Source organism: Dasypus novemcinctus, chromosome 1, assembly GCF_030445035.2.
Source record: "Dasypus novemcinctus isolate mDasNov1 chromosome 1, mDasNov1.1.hap2, whole genome shotgun sequence".
In the NCBI taxonomy this organism is placed as follows: Eukaryota; Metazoa; Chordata; class Mammalia; order Cingulata; family Dasypodidae; genus Dasypus; species Dasypus novemcinctus.
In genome coordinates, this window is record NC_080673.1 from 6,014,753 (window position 1) to 6,037,991 (window position 23,239).

Sequence of the window (23,239 nt, forward strand, 5' to 3'; positions counted from 1 at the left end):
GAAAGAAATTAGGTTAATATTAGTCTTTTTTCATGGGATTAATTTTACCATGCTCTTCCTCTAATATCAAGAAAATGGGTTACTAAATTGGAAATTATAGGGACCAAAATGAAAAGAATTCTTGGAAAATGTGCTATAATTTTATGCAAAGCATTTATTTCTTCAATGGAAGATGAGGAGAGAAAATAAAAATAAAAAGAGAAATTACAACTACTGAATGAAATTTTAATTAAATTATCTTCAGTACTGTGTATGTTCATAGGACACATTTTGTTTTCTTCAATGTCTTATACAGCGTTGAAAATCTATTTTAGAGGTTAACAAATGATTAGAATAAAAAGAATGTAGCAGTTTTCAGTCTCTGTTCCAAAGTCACATTTGAAAGTTTTATTAGTGACATACAGATGCTAGTACATACAGACTAATCACCTGGAAAAATATTTCTGTTGTACAGAACGTCGATTAAACCATAAGGGGAGAAATGCAGCAAGGCATAGAATATGTTGATAACTTCTCTCTCTCCTCAAACTCTTTGTCGGACAAAGAAAGTAATTTACATTAAACAATGTGAAATGTTTCCATAAAACGTTTTGATGTCCTGTGCTCTACTGATGACTCTAGGCAAATCAATAAAATTTAACTGGAGTACAGACTGCTTTAAAATAGTTACTCTGATTTCAATGACAGTGCGCCAATGAGAAGAAAGAATGGTTATATTTGGCCAAATTTACAACCTTTTCAGAATCCAAAGTTCTGACTTAAGAGCTAAGGAAATTTTAAGGTATAGGTTCCTTTTCCTTCGGGCAAAATACGACTTTATGGATTTAAGAGGCTTATTAAAAGTTTCACAAGATTTTCTCAACATCAAACGACTTTCCAAATTGACATTTCCAGATCTAAAGCAAATGAATCTCACAGTTGTGGATTAAAGTTATCTGGAATATATGAAGGCTAAAATTAACTATGCATTCAAAATAGTTTTAGTTTCTTGATGATGCCAAAACAATGACTTGTTTGCCTGGAACTAATTTTTTAAGCAAATATAGTTTTTAATAATTGCCAAAATATATGATATTGAATTGTTATTGAGTATAACCTTCTATATTGCCAATTATCACTCATTTAATTACTTAAAAAATTGAAAGGCAAGTATATTTATTAAATATAGCAGGGAGTGAAACAGCCCAAAATATTTGTCAGTATATATTTGAAGGAAATTATGTACTTGAAATATATTAACCATTATCCAAAAATTTTGAACACTTAAAACTTGTGCTTCATTATCACAGTATTTAGAATTTTCAATATCAAATTCTGAATTTTAAATTACAAAGCCAACTTGACGATGTGTTAAATGTAATTTAAACTGATTAAAAAGGTGAAAAAGCACTCTATTTAAATGATATGTTTTATACAATGATGAAGGGAAATACGAAATTTCTATAAATAGAAACTAAAGAAAGCAAGTCCATATAGAAAATTACCTGTTTTTATTCAAAACTGGGTCCCTGTTTAGATGTTCCTTACAATTCTCAATAGATAGCCTGAGAAATCTAGTACAATTAATTGCTCACTGTGCTTAAATGCTTAGTTATTTGGAAAGAAATCTCATCAGTCAAGGTTGCTAGCCCTCAGAAGCTCTGTAAGATTCCTGAATTAAGAGGCTGCCGTGAATTTTCAGGGAGAAGTCCACTCACATTACCATCTGTATAACTGTAAAAGGTATTCTGCAGTCATCTATCTTTTACATGAAAATACTTCAACCACCATGGTTATGGAATCACAGGTTTTGACAGGGCCTTGTGAACTGACGTGACGGAGGCTTATGCCACCAACATAAGCAATAATGCACTGAGAGGGAAGCAGATGTGGCTCAAGCGAATGGGCTCGTCTACCATATGGGGGATCCCGCGTTTGATTTCCAGGAACTCCTGGTGAAGGCGAGCTGGCCCATGCCGTGGAGAGCCAGCCCGCACTGTGAGCTGATGCAACAAGATGATACATTAAAAAAGAGACAGAGAGGAAAAACAATGAGAGGCACAACAAACCAGGGAGCTGAGGTGGCTCAAGTGACTGAGTGTCTCTCTCCCATATCGGAGGTCCCAGGATCGGTTCCCGGTGCTTCCTAAAGAGAAGATGAGAAGACAAGCAGACACAGAAGAGCATGCAGGGCATGGACACAGAGAGTAGACAGCGAGTGCTGGTGGTGGTGGGGAATAAACAAGAGTATCTTTAAAAAAAAAAAAAAGTACTGAGAGAGCATTCCAGACTATCAATGCAGTGGTTTGCAAACTAGCTTACACAGAATCTGAAGAGCTGCTCACAACACAGTAGGTCTGGACCACGACTCCAGCAGCTGCTGTTGCTGGTACAGACACCCCACTTTGAGAACCACTGCAGCAAGGTAATGGCATACTATTTCCTTAGCTTTAAGTTCAGACTTCAAGAGTCTTGTCCAGATCGTATAACAAATCAGAAAATCAATTCAAAATACTCCTGCTCTGAAAGTCAGTGCTCCTGGCTTACTTCTAGTAAATTTGGAACAACTGGAATTTGTACAATGCAAGGCTCAGTCCATTTCACCTCAGAGTCAAATGGTTTAAACATTTAACGTTTTGTATTATCTCATCTTAAATTTTTACTTTCAACATTCTCTTTATTGTTCTTCCCTTCAATTTCATCTAAGTTTTCCGTAATTGGCTCCCTCATTCTTTCTAATCTCATTGCCACTTTTTAAGCATCTACTTATGTTTACTGACCCTTGACTTTAACCCCAAATGAGATGCATTTGCTCTCTTTTGATTCTTCGTTTCCTATAATATCTATAGCTCCATGTGCTTATATAACATACTTGGATTTGCCAGTCATGTATAAGTCTACCTGATATTTCACCTTGGCTATTTACAACTGCTTGAAAATTTTTGATTATTTGCTTCATGTAGATAACGCTATTTCTCTAGTCTCAAACTTCTGGCTGGGATAGTTTTCTTCTTTTTTTCCTCTAAAATTTTTGCTTCAATTTATTACCTGTATTTAAATTTATGTACGGAAGAAAGAGCTAATCATTCATCACAAATGATTCTTTATCTACTTGTAGTGACTATTCTGGAAAACTCAATTCTAAATTATTTTTAAAGAATTGTATTTATATACATATGCACACACATACAAATGAATATGATATCCTCACCTTTACACTTCTGCTATTTTAAGGAAAAGGAAAAGACATAAAAACAGTTTTCCTGGAAAACACGCTTCCTCCATAAATTTTCTCCTTTGAAACTACTGAGGACAAAGCAGTGACAGTCACGGTAATGCTCCTAGCACTGGCCAGTGGGCATGACCACACCCTGACAGAGGCTGTGGCCAGGGCAGCTTCTCATCTACAAAACACCCCCAAAGGGGGAGAGAGAGGAGGTGGGATATATGGGGATTCCCTACATCTTCAAAGTAGCATTTATGTACTCTAAAGCTTCTTTAAAAATAAGGAAAAGAAGAAAACATGAAGGGGTTAAGACGAAGCAGAATACCAACATGCTGGACAAATGTCACTTATCTAACTCTTATTACAATTAAAGGGAAAAGTATTTTCTTTTCTTTTTCTGGAAATTATTTTAAAACAAGTTTTTAAGGCTGGGAGTAGGAGAACCTAGAAAAGCACATAACTGGAAAGAAGAAAGTAAAAAGTATTAGGAAGGCTAGTTTTGAGTTAACTTCTTTAATGACCACTGAAGTAGTCTAACACCTGACAAAAGCTATAACTAGAAATAAAAATTAGAAAATGGTACCTAAAAATGGAAAAGGCTTGATCCAAAGATTAAACAGTTAAGAAACAATGACGCATACCTATACTGAATCATAAACTCAAATTCAATATTTTTTTCTTTCAATTTTTGACAATTTAATCTCTGCTAATTTTCAAACAGAATGATTCTAGAAAAGGTCCAAGTGCCTGTATGTGTGTATAATTTCTCTTAGAATTGGTCAGAAATTGTTCAAAATGGATAGACTATTTTATTCCTAATTTAAAGGTACTGTTACTATAAGTTTAATTTTAAAAGTATTACTGTAAGTAATATACTATGTATTCCTGAATTGTTAAAAAAAAACTCGTCTATTATTTCCTTTAAATTATTTATAATATGCCTTTTTAAAGAAAAAAAATATGAAAGTTAAACAACCCAAGTAAGTAATCAACATTAGAATGTAAATTATAAATTCTGACATGAAAACAAAAGAACAAATAGGTAATGATTCTAGCTGTGACACACCGAGTTAGTGAAGCTGATAAACTACTTCTTCATGCTGATAGCACGTTGTGGTCTCAAATCTATTACACTTTTGAATTGATGTGCTATTATCTTTGGACAACTTTCACACTAGGAGGCAATCTCAACAAGAAAAATATCTTAAATGAAAAGCTTATAAACAAGATACATTTCACTGTTGTTACCTGAATTAATATGAGATATTAATAATTTTTCAGAAAGTGGCTTGAGACTAACAGGTTTTTAATATTTTACATAAAATATGCAATACAAATATATTAATAATTACACATCTTAGCAATAACCTCTATCAATTTGTAATTATACTGTACATGCAAACATATTCTTGGTAAGTACAGCTGTGTTAACTGCTCTCTCAAAATTGGGAAGCAAAATTCTAGTGAGAAGTTAAGTGTTAAGTGGGGAATATATTTTAGTGAATTCTTTACTATTTTTTACATTTACTTTCCACAGTCTTACTAAGTGGAAGACATATACAATTTCAATATAGCCATAGCTGTATAAAATGTATGGGGCTACAACAGAAGCAAGATATTTCTACTATGATTTATTTTCGTCATGTTTATAAGCAAGCACCAAATAATGTTAGTTTGTCTGGGAGTGTTAAGGAATGAAGAACAGGATTAAATATGCAGGAATGTTGTTTTTTTTTTAAACAATTATCAAAGGGATAAATAGCTTGACAATCATTGTTTCACATTTTAGTTATTTTAATGGTATAGCCCAGGCACCTATATTATTTTCTTAAATGTTTTAACATATTAATTACACTGCTGTTCAAGTTATTACATAGTAAATATATTAATATGAAAACGGAAATGAAAAAGAACAGCTTAAAATTTATGTGTGCTATTTGGACAGGGCTTAACTATTTAATTATTAATTCGTTTAATTATTGATGGCTGTCAATGCTTGAAATTGTTTAGTAAATTTCTTTTCATAAATCTGAGAAAGAAGAGTGAGAGAAGAATTTGAGAGGAAGGTGTGCTTGCATGAACAATGAAAGTTGTTCAGGGGTGTGAGAGATCTTGGCGGCACCTCAGTCAACCACCAACGTGGTGGGTGTAAACTGGTGAGCAAGAAATAGATGACAAAACAAACCAAACCAGAAAACAACCAGTCCAAAGGGTGGAAAGGGTTTTTAAAAAGTGTACTGAGCACTTATATTTATATACGCCCAACAAACATTATTCACAAAACATCCACTTTGTGTGTGTGAATTATAAAATCTATTTTTTTTTAAAGATTTTTTAAAGGTTATACAGGGGCAAAGTCAAACTCGTAGGATAAGAAGAAAATTTTCAAACTTCATCTGTATTTATTTATCTAAAAATGAGAAATACAACAAGCTTTAATAATAGTTAATACACTGACGACCGTGAAGGCTACAATTAGTCCTTTTTCTGGAAAGCCACTTATGCAAATGAGGTATCTTGAGGGGAAGACAAGAGATCTCCCCAGTAAAGGCAATGAGAATCATGCCTTCAGCTGCTAGTTTCTGCAGCTTGTGTGTGCTGAATTAAATAAAGACTTCTTCATAATACTTTTGGATGAGCTGTGTAGTGATCTTGAAAGTCTTTTTTAACCATGGGAGTTAGCCATGGTTAAAATAAAATAAAAATTCCATGGCAAAGTACCCAAAGAGTTGTAAGTCTTAAAAATAAGTTAAGTGTACAATCAATGATATTCAGTGTAATCACATATTTTTGCATTCATCACTTCAAAAATTCTTAGAGCACTTTCATTATTCCAATAAAAATAATAATAAGCAAAAACCAAACAAAACTCATCACATCTCAATCTCTCCATACTTTGGATGCATTTATGCTTTAATATGTATCAATAAAATTGATTTGTTAAAAAAAATAATATAAGTACAAATAAGCTAATTCCAAATTTGCTATTTCTGTGATGGCAATGGTTGTCAGTAGTATGCTACAAAGAATATATGTATTTTTATATCAGTACTCAATAATCGGTCCCTTCAAGGTAAAGAGAGAGTTCAACAATGAGTAAAGAATGTACTGCTACTCTAAAGAAACTACTGGTTTAGAGACAATATTGAGAAAATTTAATATTTGGAATTATTTCCATTAATGTATGATTTTGTTGCCAAAACAATGCATGCTGGCTATAATAATTTTCAATTTTCTAGATGGATTAAAAATCTTCCACATGAGGTGTTTTTAGTGGGCTTTGTCTTTATTTAAAAATGTGAAAATGCAACAACTTCCAATTAGTCTGCTAGAACATCCAGGATACATGAAAGAAATTAACTGAATTTCAACAAAAATCTTTATATAATTGCAAGAAAGAACTGAAAAATGTTTAAGGAACTATCGACATTCAACAAATTATTTAATTATTGATTTTATTAATTTTAGTTATTTGATTAAATATTAATATCCAGCAATTACAGATGCCTATTTATTAAATAGAAATAAAATAAAAATTCTTTACAATATTATTTAATTTCAATCTTTCAATTTTTAGTTTTACATATATATGAGTACAGTGCTACATGTGTATAAGTTATAACTTAATAAATACACATATTTGGTGGTTGAGTTCTTGAACACTACTAGAAGAAAAGGTAATGAACTTAGTATTTGAGACCTGATATCTAGCTAAGTACGGTCACTAATTGTGAGCTAGGTAGATTACTAAATCTCTAAATACTTTAAAAAGAAGGTGAGATTAAATACTCTCCAAAAGTTAATTTTAATCATAAATTTGTTCCAGAAGATAGTTCATCTTTTTCAATAGCAGTGATGACTTCTTCAGGTCCTCTAAAACAAACCTGAGTTTTACATATTGGTATTGTGAAGATTTTAATAAATATCTGCTGACTGACTGAATGCATTCAGGCTTTATTTTATGATATACCACTACCCCACCCCTATCCTCAAATTGCCATCATCTTTTTCTAAAACAAATGCCATCTAAAACAAAGTTACTTCATAATCTTTCTTTTCTAAGAAAGTAACCTCAATTAAATTAGAAGGATATAATGATTATTCTCATTATCAAAAAATACCTACCTCCAAAGCTGAAAAAAAGCCCCCCAAAACTGATTTTTTTACAGCAAAAAAACTGTTATAAAACAGTTGCTCACCAAAGTTCATCAAAATGTAAGTTCTTGGTAGTTTTCATTGCCTTTAGGCTATCATCATAAATACTGAATCAATTAATTTTCCTTGAAATATCATAAAAACAGAATAAAGAAAAAGAAACTAATATGTCAGGTACTTTACATATGACATTCAATAAATCCTTATAATATCTTTTTGAGGTATTATTAAACGAATTTTATGAAAAAACAAGACAATATGTATGAATAACCTGCCCAATGTTATACAGTTAGCAACATGTTGAGAGTCTAACCTATAAATGTCTGTTTCAAAACCAATACTATTTCTAGTACACCAAGTCTGAAAAGCAGCAATATTATTTCAGTGGAGAATGTAATTGGGAGATGATGACTCTGGTAGTAGCATTTTAAATGGTTCACAATATGAGGAGATATGATGCTAAGAAATCATAAAGGGGGTCATAACAGAAACAGAGGGATTATCAAATAGAATTTAAGTTTAGTTGGTTAATTGCATACCCAAGAATTTTTATAGGTTCTGAGAATAGGTTCTGAGAATGGTATAATGGAAACAAGCTTTACCTAAAATTTGAAATTAAAGGAGAAAGAAATAAAATAGGAAAACCTATGTCAAAGAAAAATGAAGGAATGCATAGATAAACAAGTATCTTTGGTAGGGTATATATTAATTGGTGATGAAACCAGACGATGAAATTTGAGAGGGAAATTGCAGTTTTAAAGTTAGACAAAAATGAATTCTAGGAAAAAACAAAATCACCATGCAGTAATGATGTTAAGTGGAGATAAAATACATACATACATATATGTATATATATATGTGGCACACACACATATACATATCTATCAATCAAGTAAGGAGACATTTTCACAGATAATATCAGTGAAGGGCAAAAGAGAAAAAAAAGCTCATGAAACAAATGCTGAAGTAGAAGAGATAGAAGAGAAATGCCTCAAAATGAATAGGTCCTATTCAAGAAGATAGTGATTAAATCACAATCATTAGTTATGACCAGGGGAAAGCCATAGGTGACCTTTTAATTATATTGTATTCACAAAGAAGTGACTAGAAATGTGTTTTTGAGTACTGTGGAAATTAAGGTTATCATATATGAATGTTTTCTTTCTGGAACTGCTGTTTATCCAAAGCCAAACATAATCAGAGTGCACAGCATGTACAATTTGTTGGAATTATGATTTCAAAAATCACTTAAGACCTATAGCAAATGATTAACACATGCTGTCTTGATGTCTTAATTGCTATAAAAAAGAAACGGGTTCACCCCCTAATTAAACAAAACAACACTCCCACTCTATTGTACAGTACCTTAATTATGCTCAAAAGACACCTAAACTGTCAATACCTTAAATAAAAGTGGGGTCTAACTTCTAACTGATGTGGAGACAATGCATCTATCAAGGCTTTTATTGATTCATTCCAAACATTTACTACCTTACTTAATGAAATATTTCAAGAATATGAATAGTTACCTTTCATATTTGAAAATTTTCTTCTCAAGAATAAAATTCACAGACTTGGGGTTCTTACCTATAAAAATGTACCTACTTCTTTCTGAACAACAGAAATAGTAAGAAAAGCAAGACATTTTATTCTGGTAAAATTAATCATGTTTCAGAACATTTGAAACTTGTAATGATTTCTGATAAGGGGCCCCTACACCCTGCTTCCAAGCTAGCTCCAAAATGTATATGGAAAAGCCCCCCTCCATAACTTTGGAGATTTGGTAAGCAGCAGCCACCTAGAAGATGCCAGGAGAACTGGGCTTGGAGCACTTGACAAAAGATGACTGCCCAGGTGTAATGGGAGAAAGAGGCTAAGGGAACCCTTGGCATTTCCTGTAGACCCCAGGGTGGCACTGTATAGTTGTTGGTTTGTACCATGCTTCCAAGAAGGGTTTGAAAGTTAGTCGGGAAAGAGAGCCAAGGGCCCTGAAGAGGTCTTGTAGCTGGGATGAGAAGACACTGTGAGCAGATGCAGTGTGGTCTGTGTGTCCAGAAACCAGTGGGCCTACAGATGCCAGGGTGGACACATAATGGTGACCAGGAGTTGCTTCTCATGAGGTCATGACATTAGGGAAGCTCAACCCAAAACTGAGCTACCAACCCAGGAGTGGTAGCTTCTAACCCAGGGGTAAGGAGGGAAAGGAAAAGTCCCAAACTTGCTGAGTTAAGCCAAAAATGTTTATGATTAACAAGACTTTTCTGCCATAGGAAAACGCAGGCTCAGAAGAGAGATTAAGTTGAATTACAGAAAAATAAAGTTATATTTTTAACACAAAATTAATTATGGTTTAATTTTATGCTTGGCCCATCTACACATAAAAATAAATTATACCTCAACTCCAGTTAAGACAAATATTTTTCTTATTTTTTGGCAAGAGAGCTAGTTGATGATTTTTTAAAAAAGCTCAAATGTTAACCTATTAGCTTCCTCATCTTATGCAATTGTTATTATTATTTGGTCATATTAAAAAAAAAACACCACATTTAGAGAGCACCTAACATGTGCCAGGTGCTTTTCTGATATTATTTCATTTAATAATCATAACCATTTTGAGTAGGTATAATTACTGCATTGGAAATTGAACCTCATATTTAAATAATTAATGATTACATCAGTAGTTTAAATGGTGGACCTAAGTTTTGGAAACCAGGTCTATCTGACTCCAAAGAGTATGCTCTTCTTATCACGTTAAATTGTGTTTTGTGTTCCTGCTAGAGCAACTGGGTTTTATTTAAGATTTAGGTCAATATATCAGTATTGACTACTGGGAATAAACTTCATTTTAGAGCTACTACCAATCAGTTCCTGCCTACTTTTCTTATTTTAATTATTGGCATGATGCCTGCTAAGCAACAAAAGTGAGACCATAGATTACTACTGATTATTAATAATCTTGAATTAAAAAGCATGTTCTTGCTTATCTTAGTAACCACCTATGAATATATATCTTATATGTAGCATGAGACCTTTATTTCAATATAAGAGAATAGTTTTGGAAACCTAACTTATAATGCTCCTGGAAACACCTGGATTTCATTCTTTGAGTAAATTCAGGACAAATTTTATCTTTGTTTTGTATTTTTCATGTATACAGATTTACCATTAAATCTAATGTTTCACATTAAAAAAATTAACCTTGAACATCTCAGATAAAATTTCATTCAATATGCTGTTTTCAATAAATGCTCTCGTTTTTCTGATATTGTAAGAAGAAAATAAAGACAAGTGTTTTACCTACTATTTATAAGCTACATATTTTAGATGCCAAGAGAATCTTTTTCTATGAAGGGATGACAAAGGGTTTATTTGCTATCAGTTGGTAATAGAAACCAGAAAAGTTCAAGTCAAGAGTCACACCTGTACTGTATTCAGCCAAATGCTGGTTTTTCACTGTTTCTCTCATCTGATCTCTATATTACTCTCATATATCTTATGAGTAATAGCTTAAAAACAACTTTATTCCTGGGAGTACAACTTGTAGGATAACCATATGTCCCTTTTGCCAGGACATCTGGCAAAATACTCAGTAATAACGGAGAAGTACCTGTAGACCCAGTGTAATTGTGAATATTACCCCCTTTCATGCTTCAAAATGCCTTGGTTTTCATGATAAATTATATGGGCAATGCAGCAGTTTGGTATTATTTATGAATTCCAAAAATAGATATTGAATTATTTGTGTGAACCCATCTGTTCTCTGAGCATATTAGATTGGATTCAGAGGTTTCACTTTTACTTGATTGAGAGGGCTTTGATTGGGCCACGCCAGTGAGACATGGAGTCCAAGACTCACATAGAAATCTAAACAGCAGAGGAGTTAGTTGGAGTTTTCATGCTGGAGCGCTGGGAAGTAAACACACAGAGGAATAGAGATGGCTCCATAGACATGGCAGAGGCCCTGAGAAGAGAGACAGCCTGACAGTATACACGCTGTTTTTGTAGAGAGAACAGAGCTACTGAATGCAGAGAGAAACAAGCCCTAGGACAGAGACGAACCTTATCCCAGCCTAGAGCTGATAACAGAAGAAGCTGGGAGCATCGTGCCTTAAGAGGAAGAGGAAGCTTGAACCCTTGCAGACGTCGGCAGCCATCTTGCTCCAAAACATGGCAACATATTTTGGCAAGGGAAGTATGGCGCTTTATGGCCTGGTAACTATAAGCTTCTACCTCAAATAAATACCCTTTAAATTTACCCTTTATGAAAGTCAGCAGATTCCTGGTTTTTGCACCCCTTTGGCCATGGAGCTAAGGCACTGAAATAGGACTACAACAGTTTCCTGAGTCACCCTTTTCTCATTCATACAAGAGTTTATAAAGTCACAAATTGAAATGGGCCTTAAATATAACCATCACTGAGCAAATACTTGTATATTACATTGCCCTCTTCTTCCTTTCCATTACTCTTACAAATGTATAGCAATCTTTTTAAAGCCTTTTCATAAATACTGTAAGTTATTAAAGGTACCATATTTCAAGAGAGAGAATCCAAGTAATCTTTTACTATTCACTAGTATGTAAGTATAAATGAGTGTATTGTTTATACCATTTGTTTTTAATAAATGGAGATAAGGAGGCTGTCAAAGATTAATTAAAATTTATTAAGCCTAGGCCAAGGGCAAATTTTAAAGTTTGTGTTCAGTAACCTTAGTCTGTTCATTTTTGCATCGATTTTCCATATTCTCTTTGCCCACAGGTACTCAACCAAAATGATCTTTAACAAAAGACATTATGCATTAGTGATATCTCTTTTGGTGTATATTTAGGTCAGTGTGCTACACTTTCCCAGTGATATTTTCCTTAATGCTCTATTTTTAATTATAGAGGACCTTCCCACTTACTAATGAAAGGTTGTGGTTATCAGTAAGCAGGTAGAGGTATCATTTTTCTACTGAGAAAGCTTCCCCTGGTGCCATAAGGCCACAAATTGTCGGCTGCCACCTAGACTTATTTTTTTTAAGTTCTTTATTTGCTATAAGCAATTTTTTTTTGAGGAAAATATAAGGAACACCATGAAGCAATAAACGATTACCATCATTATTTGAGTAAATTCTGTTGAACAGACTAGAGGTTCTGAAAGTAAGGTCTCTAGATCATTGCATCAGCATCATCTGGGAACTTGTTACAAATGCAAATTCTCAGGCCCCACTCCAGACATACTGAATTAGTGCTTCTGGGGCGGAGCCCAGCAATCTGTTTTAACAAGGCATGTGGGTGATTCTGATAGATTATAGTAGAGGCTTCTCAAGATGTTAGCTGCTGATCACAGCAACAGATTCATCTGGGGTGTCTGTTTAAAATGCACATTCTGTACCATGCCCTCGCCTCTCCAATCATACTGAATTTGAATCTGTATGTCGGGGCTTGTAATCTATACTTCTAAGTAGCCCACCAGGTGATTCACACACACCTTGAAGGTTTTTGTTTGTTTTTTACTTTAGCACAGAGTTGTGTGTTTTTTTTTAATATTTATTTCTCCCCTCTCCCTCCACTGTCTGCTCTTCGTGTCCATTCACTGTGTGCTCTTCTGGGTCTGCTTGTATTCTCATTGTGCAGCTCTGGCAACCTATCCTGGGACCTTCTGGAGCGGAAAAGAGGCCATCTCAGCTCCCTGGTGTACTGCGTCTCTTACTGTCTCTCCTCTGTGTCTCTTTTTGCTGAGTCATCTTGCTGCTCAGCTCTCTGTGTGGGCCAGCTCTCCTGCATGGGGCGGCACTCCTGTGTGGACCAGCACTCCTGCGCGAGACAGCACTCCCCATGGGCCAGCTTGCCTTCACCAGGGGGCCTTGGTAGACGGGAGCCCAACTGCTTGAGCCTTATCTGCTTCCCTAGAGTTTAATACATCCTCCAAATTGTATTTTGAAATCTCTGTTAACAAGAAAGTACTCTTTTTGAGCAGCAGGAGTGTTTTATTTTTTATTTTTATTTATTTATTGTTTTTCCCCTGAAGTTTTATAATCCTTGTAATAGGCATCATCTATGTGTATATATATGTGTATGTTTACGCATACATATAAACTGCATACACACAAATGTTTGCTTAGACTTCTTATATGCAAAGCTAACTCAGACCTGATGATTTGTCTTCCCTTTCCCCAGAACTACTTTAGAGCAAAGAGAAGATAAGAGGCGACTATCTTAGTTTCGTAAATAATACCTCCATTTAGGTATTGTTTTACAAAGAGGTAACAGTTGATAGCCCCTTAAACCAGTCCAAGATATCTCGATATTTAAATTTAAAATGCAGTAATAAAGAGGTAATTTAACATGTAATTTCATACATTAATAATTAGCAAAGCATTACTGAACTACAAGGTAAAAAGCTATGGGAACATAACTAATGAACTATCAAGGCCAAAGTAGCCTTCATAATAAAATAAGACTTTAATAAATCTTTTATTAAATGGATACAAATGAACCACTTTGTTAACATCTAATAGGTAAGTACTAAGCTACTTAATTCACATATATAAACGAAGAATTTGCAGGCAATTAACTTTACAATTGTCGAAGGTCAGGGCTTCTCAGTGAGTATTACTATGCTACAACTTTAAATGCTGCTGCTATACTGAGTCTAGTCTGAGCTTTTTCTCACTTGCTCTATATTTTTGAAGCAGCTATTATGGTGCTCTGAAGCAGGTGAAGTAGGACAAGCTACAGGCTATCAAATACCCTAGATGTGAATTATATAAAGTATTAGAAATAGTGAGCTCAAATAAAAGGAATTTCAAGTAGAATTTTAAGCAAGTATTTTGTATTATATAGGCACTGATGGTTATTTATAGGATAAAATAATAAAGATATGCTTATAAATTGCAAATGCTCTTTGTATCTTGATGTGATTATAAGAGAACTAAAACTTACTGTCTGGTTGTAGAACAGAACTACTCTATTTACTGAAATGTAAAAATGTACAGTACACAGTAATATTGATTGTTTCCAGCAACAGCAAATATTAAATTCGTTAGAGAAAGGAAATAAACATTTTTATGGAAGCAAGAAACTGCCTGCTGGGAAAAAAAAGCTCTCTAAATAAATCAAAATGAAAGCTATAGTGAAACATATGGGACAAGGTAGAAAATCTTTTATACCTTCTCCACAAAGTCACATCAACTTTTAGTCTACAAATTACTAAGACTTTCCATGGATTATTGCAAGACATTTTATAATCAACTATTATCAATATGTGCTGAAAGGAGAAAAGGGGGGGAGACAAAGAGGAAAACAAATACAAATTTCCATCTGTGCATAAATGAATTTCATATTTTGTGGCCTCCATCTTTTAAATGACAGTTCTGGAAAAGTAAGAACTAGTAACCCGAGTACAGGTATAAATTAAAATTATTGGCCAAGATGAAACAACACACTGGATTAAAAAAATAGCTAAAGACAGACACAAGTTGTTAATATAGTTGAAATAAAGCCAGAGAATCATACTCAACAGGGAACCTTAACTAAAAAAGGAAAAATCAATGATAAATAAGACTGTTTCTTCACCTCATGAGTTCCAACCAAGTGAGACTATTAAAGAAACCACACTAGTAGCGTGTCAGTATACTGTGAGATTTTCACATCACTGCTTAGGTTGATTCACTGAGTATGTGACAAGCTGAAATATGATTTCCTTTCATTATCAATACTATAAGATGTGAACACTGGATAATGAGAAAATAACAAAACTATATCACAGAAAACAAAGTTTTAGCATGACATCCAATTTTTAGATGCATTACTCTTTCTATATATTAGGGGAAAAAGAGCAAGTAGTAGATTTTTCTTCCTATATCATTGATAAAACTATAAAATGTAATTTCACTGATGATCCATTAATGGTATTGCTTTGAAATGGAAGAAACCTCATTAACTACTCACTCTGTCAATGATTTCTTAAATGGTCAGAATATAGACAAATCTGCTACAATATCACCCATAGCTACTATGGCTTTTCCTCTAACCAGCCATTTTCTTTCATTATCTTCCCTTGACCAAAATTCATTAGTACATCATAAAGAAGAATAAGAACACATTATCTTTCTCCAAAATTATTGCAAATATCCTCACTATAAGACATAGCTTCAAGGAATAACAACTCTCCTACTGAGAGTCACAGTGTTGGAGGTTTTTGTGCTATATAGCACTAAAAAAATTAAACACATTTCTCATGACTTAAGTTGACATATTTCATGAATATTTGTCAAAATTATTTTCAACTACAATGCAATTATCCATATTCAATTTGATGACTCAACTGGAAAATTACTTTCTTCCTTAATAAATTTTTTCCAAATGATAACAGTGAATCAGTGTTGATTAGTTGTTCACTGTGTGCTAATTAATTACACTGGGTAAATTTAGCCATGTGCTAATAACCTCAGGAAAAAGAAAATCTGTATACATGACTCTTTTTCTTAAATGAAGAGAAATCTGCTGTTTGCCTACTTCTTTTGCACTTTCTCTTTTAATTTTCTCCCCAAAGAGTGCTCAATATACAAAATAAACAATAAAGCTCAACTACTCTTGGCTGACTTTCTACATAAAAAGATAAGAGATCTTTGGAATCTTGTTCTTAGGTCAAGCACACAAGAGACAAAGATTTTTATTATTAGCAACTAACTGTGAGGGCCTCCTGCTAGCTCATCCTTAGGCAGCATTGTTTTAGATCATGCATCTAATGACATTAAATAGCAATGTATTCACTGTGAAACAGTTTCTTCACCCAGAAGTTAATATGAATGCTGAAGTTAGCCAGGGACTCTACAGGGTAGGGGATTCTGGAGACATTCTCCCAGGGGATCCAGTGTCTTCTAATTTTTAGTTCTTATGTGTTGATGATCTCTTTCCTCTGAGCCTAAGGAAAGCTCAGGGGAAGGAAGAAATAAACAATATGGAATGTTAGGGGAACTTTGCTGCAAAGCTACCAACAGAAAACAGAAAGACATCATACACTTTGCTTTTTGCAATATGTGAAAAAGGAGACACTAACTTGAGTTTCTGTCCAAAGGAAGAAGGTGAAATTGTTTGTGCCCTGGAGATACCGAATAATGAAATGGATTGGCCACAAAAAAAAAAAGCCTTTATTGGTCTATACTTTTGCATGAGCAGATTGCCACCTGTAGCCAGCTTGTGTTAGAAATTATAATTAAGAACTTCATTAAAATGCCAGTAAGTGTACAGAGAAAGCACATTGAACTGCTGAAGCCTCTGAAATAGAAGAGAGTTATGTGGGCCAAATACAGACATGGTAGCAAAACTGCTTCTAAATTACAGATTACTTGCTACATGATTACAAGTAGAGGACAGAAGTTCCAGAGAATGAGATTCCAGTTCATCTTAAAGATGAACTTCCTAATAGAACTAAGAATGAATAGAATGTCTTGGGAAATAATGCTGGAAAGAATTTTAGGAGAGGTTCCATTTCCTTCATATTATAGGAAACTCTAAAATATCCTTAAAAAGTGGGCATTCAATGTGTGCTTATTTTTTTTTTTTTTGAGGCACTGAGGCCAGGGATTGAACACTGGACCTCATATGTATGAAGCCACCACTCAACCACTGAGCCACATGGGCTCCCTGAATTGGTTTTTTCATTTGTTTGCTTTTTTGTTTTGTTTTGAGGAGATACCTAGGACCAAACCGGGGGCCTCCCTGGGAAGCAGGTACTCAACAGCTTGAGCCGCATCTGCTCCCCTGCGTAAGTATTATATGTAGGAGTTCACTATGAATTAAAATTTAATGGACAAAATGTAGTCTGCAAAAGTAGGGATGTCTAGAACCAAGTAAATGCTAAACATATTTATTGAATCAAGCTCTGAGGGACATAAAACTGCATTTAAAAAAAAAGATTTATTTATTTATTTGTTTATTTATTTCTATTTCCCCCCACCCCCACCCCAGTTGTCTGTTCTCTGTGTCTTTTTGCTGCGTCTTCTTTGTCTGCTTCTGTTGTTGTCAGCGGCATGGGAATCTGTGTTTCCTTTTTTTGGTTGCGTCATCTTGTTGTGTCAGCTCTTCATGTGGGCGGCACCATTCCTGGGCAGACTGGACTTTCTTTTGCGCTGGGCGGCTCTCCTTACGGGGCGCACTCCTTGCACATGGGGCTCCCCTACAAGGGGGACACCCCTGCGTGGCAGGGTACTCCTTGTGCACATCAGCACTGCACGTGGGCCAGCTCCATATGGGTCAAGGAGGCCCGGGATTTGAACCGTGGACTTCCCATGTGGTAGATGGACGCCCTAACCACTGGGCCAAGTCCACTGCCCCAAAATTGCATTTTATACCTCCATCCTTTTCCACATGTCTGATAAATTATAGATAAGCCCCAACAATGGAAAGGAAAAGTTTCACTGAAATCATTTATTCTCCCTTGTAGGCTACAGAATGTGTGAAAAGAATGAGAAAGTTCACTGGTCCAGCAACTAACAAATTACCGAGATCTAGAAGCATTCTTAGGAAGACAAAACACAGATTATTTAAGTGTGGTAAAATTCTCTTAGTGAGAAAAAAATGGTTGGACTATTTTATCTCTAAATTTCACATGTTAGAAATATAGTTTGCTCACTATTGAGAAATGTTTTCTCTGTACAGGTACATCATGTGGTCCTAATAATCAAATAATCCTAAATTCTCCCATTTGGGAGTTACCTGCTTTCCAGTGGTACATTACTGCCAAGGACCCAGCTGTCCTGCAGCTGGACGGACTCAGGTGTGGTTTGCAGCTCGGCGGGCAAAGCAGCCGGCGGGGCCGGACTCTGGTTCCTTCTATTGGTCAGGGAGTTTCTATTGAGAGAAGTGATGGATGGATGATGTTGTGCAGAGTGCTGTTTATGGGAAGGTGGCAAAGGCTGCAGGGTGGACTGGCCTTGGTTGTTCGCAGGTTGCTCTGGAAAAATGAAAAAAGGAAAACTCATTACACATATATGTATGTGTATACACTTATCTATACACACTACCAATTTCTTAGGGATCCACTGTAGATGAATTAGCACTAGAAACTGCATATAAATCCATAGCCTAATAAATTTACATATTATTCTATTAGTGGGTGTTCAGTGACATTCTCTAAGAGCAAGTTTACCCTTGATAAACAAAGTTCTAATTAATATACAACAGATGGCAAAATTGCTTTTGGTTTTAATTTGTTTCCGATTTTTTTCATCTGGTTTTATTAACACCTACAGAAAACAGCATCTGACAGCTCCCCTAATGTGCCTTTAGATTTCAGCTTTTTTTAACAAACCAACCCTGAAATTAAATGGGTAATTTCAGCAGAACACAAAGGTTTTCAAAATGCATATAATCCCTATAATTATTTAATGGAGTTTTTTAAAGCTTTATTTAACGGCAATAAATTATTACAAGCTAGTTGCTAAACAGCAGTAGACTACTCTAGTTTAGTGCATTTCAAATAAGGCAGATCTGCACTATGATCTACTAATAGACGCTAAGTATTCTTTAGCAGAAGGTCACTCTGTGAAGCAGATGTTGTTTCATGGATATTTAACAGACTGAATCACATCTGATTACAACGTCAGAAGACTCATATACTTAATGACCGTTACATCCATTAGAACACACAGAGAACAGATTTTCCAATTTCACAGTATGCAGTATAACTACATTTTGGAGTAAGTCATAGGTGACCAGTGAGATACAAGTCACTATGTCAGCGGTACAAATATTTTGTTCTAAACCAGGACATAAATGATCTAGCAAGTTCAAAATATAAAGACAAAGCTAGGTTGTAACCACACCAAAATTCCCTAATGCTAAATAAGTCATAATTTAAATTCCACAAATTAATGTAATATTGAGACCACTTTCAATGTCATTATCTAGCTTTGGACATTCCAGAATTCACCAATATTATATTTTAGCAAACAGATCACTCCTTAACTTAATGCTAACCTTAAGATGGTTCTACACTCATAAGGTGTCAATTTTTGACAAAATTCAGTTAAAAGTGCACTATAATCTTACTGTGGTTCATTAAATCATGCTATTAATAGAAATGCACATATTAAAAGGGAACAGGAAACACAGGGACTATCTTTCATCTACAATGTGAACTGCAACAATGATGGCTAAGTCAAATAATACAATTTAACATTGTAATTCTGGTTATGTGAAAATGAATACCTGATATATAATCATTTGAATACATACTATCAAAAGTCCTTAGGGCACAACAATGAAAAAAAGATTCCTTTCAAAGCATATAAAATCAGTATTTACTGCATGTTTCTAATGATCTCTAATAATCAGCATCATATAATTTCAAAATTCATAATTTCTCACCCTTGAAATCAGGGGTAGAGATAATAACTAAATATATGAAAACACAGCCACTTTCTTGCACTTATTCTATTCCTGAAGATCCCTATACCAATGTTGCAGTAATCCTGCTTGGTTTATTGCTTTGGTGTTCGTCAAAATTGAGTGTCCAAATTTTAGTTACATTGAAATTAATCTTTGAGGGTATAGCAGGGTTAAAATGGCTTGTATAGTTCCAGCTGTATTAGGAAAAAAGGAACTAACATTTAAAAATTCATGGAAGAATTCAGGTTTGTATAACTCATTAATTTTGTTTTCCCCAGCATCAGCACGTATGATTAGTATCTCTATCGAAATCTTTAAGGCACATTTCAATAAGCTGCTTATAGAATAACATAACCAGTTACAGTTATGAGTGCCCAGAACAGCTGGCAACAATGGAATGGAAACAAAGAGAAAAGGGAAAAACATTTCAAAGGGAAAAGTGACAGGCCTGGGCCTGAAAAGTAGTAGAGGGATGGGTCAGATGATTACATATTTCTAAGCAGGGCCTCATGGGAAAAATGGCATTATATGCTACGCATGCTATCTAGAAGAAATTACATTTTGATATCATAGTACATAGAGAAAAGAACAGTATATTACAAGTCAGAATACTAAAGTCAAGTCCTAGTTCCGTTGGGCATTATGATGGTGAGCATTAGTTTTCTCATCTGCAATGTGGGAAAAAATATTGCCTCATCCAGTCTTAGAGAGCCATTAAATCTCTTAAGGATTTAATGAAATCCATTCATTCATTCATTCATTCATCCATTCATTCGTTCATGCATTTAACCATTTACCCCACAAACATTTATCAACTCTCTATGTTCCAGGAATATGCTAAATCAGTAACAGGTGAAAACATTGTGTAAAGAATAAAGCATTATGGAAAAATTTCCAAGAATAAATAGTGCTATTGTGGCTTTCCCTAGGTTCACCTCATTCACTCAGCAAATATTTCTTTCTTTCTTTTTAAAGATTTATTTATTTATTTATTCCCCCTCCCTCCATTGTCTGCTCTGTGTGTCCATTCGCTCTGTGTTCTTCTGTATCTGCTTGTATTCTCATTAGGTGGCTCCAGGAACCGATCCTAGGGCCTTCCAGAGAGGGAGAGAGGTGATCATTTCCTTGCGCCACCTCAGCTCCCTGGTCTGCTGCATCTCTTATTATTTCTCCTCTGTCTCTTTTCGTTGGGTCATCTTGCTACGCCAGCTCTCCGCGTGGGCCAGCACTCTGGCGCGTACTCCACACAGGCCAGCATTCCGCCTGGGCCAGCTCACCACATGGGCCAGCTTGCCTTCACTAAAAGGCCCTGCGCATCGAACCCTGGACCTCCTATATGGTAGACAGGGGCCCAATTGCTTGAGCCACATCTACTTCCCGCCAATATTTCTTGAGAACTTAAAATGTACAAGACAGTAAGCCGTTTCCTATGGTCTACACAGGCTAGTTCAAGGTAGTGCATTCTGTCTGTTGGGATTTCTTTTGGTTTGCCTACACAATCATCTAGTACAGGCAGAAGAGACCTCCTGACAAAACAAAGAAAGATGATGAAAACCAGTTTCAGGCTAAAATTTTGTGGAACAGAATAAGTGCAGAGTCTGAGTATGTGAGATAGGGTGGGTGGCCAGAAATTTAAATTATTCTACAGCCTACAAATAGAAGCAAATTTGGGTATTTAGTTAGGGGTCAATGCTAGTACTAGAGATTCAGGCAAGAAGGAAAAAAGTAGCTAGAGTATGCATTTATCTACACCAACTTATTCAAGATAGAGTAAGCAAATAAAGCATAAAAAGATAAAATAAAAGTAAATATAGCTAGAAAATTAGAATACATGACAAATGAAAGTAGAAAAGACAAGATAAAGCCAGATTTAGGGTTAGTGGACAAAACGCCTACTGTATAGTTTGACACATTTTTAAAGGTGGGCTACAAATCTACCTATAAATTGTCTACTTGCCAACATAAGAAGGGAAACATGATTAGTTACATGGCTCAGAGTGGTTTAAGGCTAAAATTTCTGCTTAAGAAAAACATAATTATTACTGGTACTAAAAAAATATAATTCCTTAGATCCTCACATGAAAAACAAAGTCTGAATATCTAGGGAAATTTTTTTATGACCAAGTTTCAAAATGGACACAAGGAACAGAGAACAGGGCCTAGACTTAAGAGACTAGAAAAGTACTTAAGAATCTCAAACTGGCAGGCAGATCCACACTAAACAACTAGGAAAGCAACTGTAGCCCTTTGCTTTAAGCTCATCCATTCATACAAGGCTTTGCACAAATTTGATAAAAAGGTTTTGAGTTTTATCTCGGACACTCAGAACTCACATACCATAATCACCAGGCTTAATGTTCCTGAAACATAACTTTGAACATGTCCTTTTACTCCTGAAAAACTCCAAATGATTTTGTAGTGCCCATAGACATTAAATAAACTTTAAAGGCAAATGTGTATTTGTTCAAAGGTAGTCCCCCAAATAGTTTTCCAACACTGCTTTCCCCATAGGTCCCATTCATCTATTCTTTGTTCCAGTCAAGTTTCTACACTACACTATACTATACTATACTATACTATACTATACTATACTATACTATACTATACTATACACCTGACACCTTTCCACTTAGGTGTAGTTACTTCTACCGGAAAGGTCTTTCCCTTCATCTTTCTACATCCAAATCCCATTTAGCCTTCAAACCCTGGGAAAGACGGCACCCCTTCTGCTCTCTTCAGGTAGATAGAGCTCATCTCTTCTTGAAGTCTTAGAGCATTTTAGCTGCTCCTTTTCCAAGGCTCTTTTGACTTTTCCCTCTGTATTACAGTTAATTTTGTAAATGGCATGTCCCTGTTAAACTCTCTGTGTCTAGTTCATTTCTGAACCCTTACCATCACTCAAATATGTATTGAATGCATGACTATTTGGGAAGAAGTCAATGAAGAGCGTACTGAGGTAGTAAAAAGTGGAGTGCCCACATTGACTTTAATTGTAAGGTAACTGGTAAACATGTCTTTTTTTCCTCAACTAAATTCTTAGCTCCTGAAGGGTGGAGATTCTTACTCAGATTTCTTGATGATCTCAGGTCTTTCAGCAAGCCTTGTACTTCAAAGACTCTTAAAAATATGCTGACCGATTGATGACATTTCTGCAACAACAGCACCTACGGGGTCATCTAGTCCAAGCAAGGCTTGACTCACAAGAGACTGATTTTTAGGAATACTTCATTGAAACAGACTGTAACAAATGTTCTGACTTTAAAAATCTACCTTTTAAGATGTACACATAATGGAAAAATATATAAAATGCAAAAAAATATATATATATAAGCTGTGGAAGAATATTTAAAACATATAGTATAGCTTACCAAACACAGTATGTCTTCTTGTATTTAAAAACTTATAATTTGAAGTGCTCCAAATTAAATATTTTGGAAAAGATGATTATTTTTTCAAAATTTTCTGTTTTACTTTAAAAAAGAAAACAAAACAAAAAAACTGGAA

At 34.8% G+C, this 23,239-nt stretch overlaps 1 protein-coding gene across 13 annotated transcripts in view; it reads right to left on the reverse strand.

Annotated features, from left to right (window-relative positions):
* The window catches only part of TENM3 (teneurin transmembrane protein 3), a 682,045-nt gene that overhangs the window by 212,302 nt on the left and 446,504 nt on the right, over positions 1-23,239 (reverse strand). For all 13 annotated transcript variants that reach the window (XM_071213974.1, XM_058305014.2, XM_058304951.2 and 10 more), the window contains one exon: positions 18,062-18,299. In XM_071213974.1, coding sequence (XP_071070075.1) covers positions 18,062-18,299 — 238 coding nt within the window. The remainder of the gene's footprint in view (positions 1-18,061; positions 18,300-23,239) is intronic.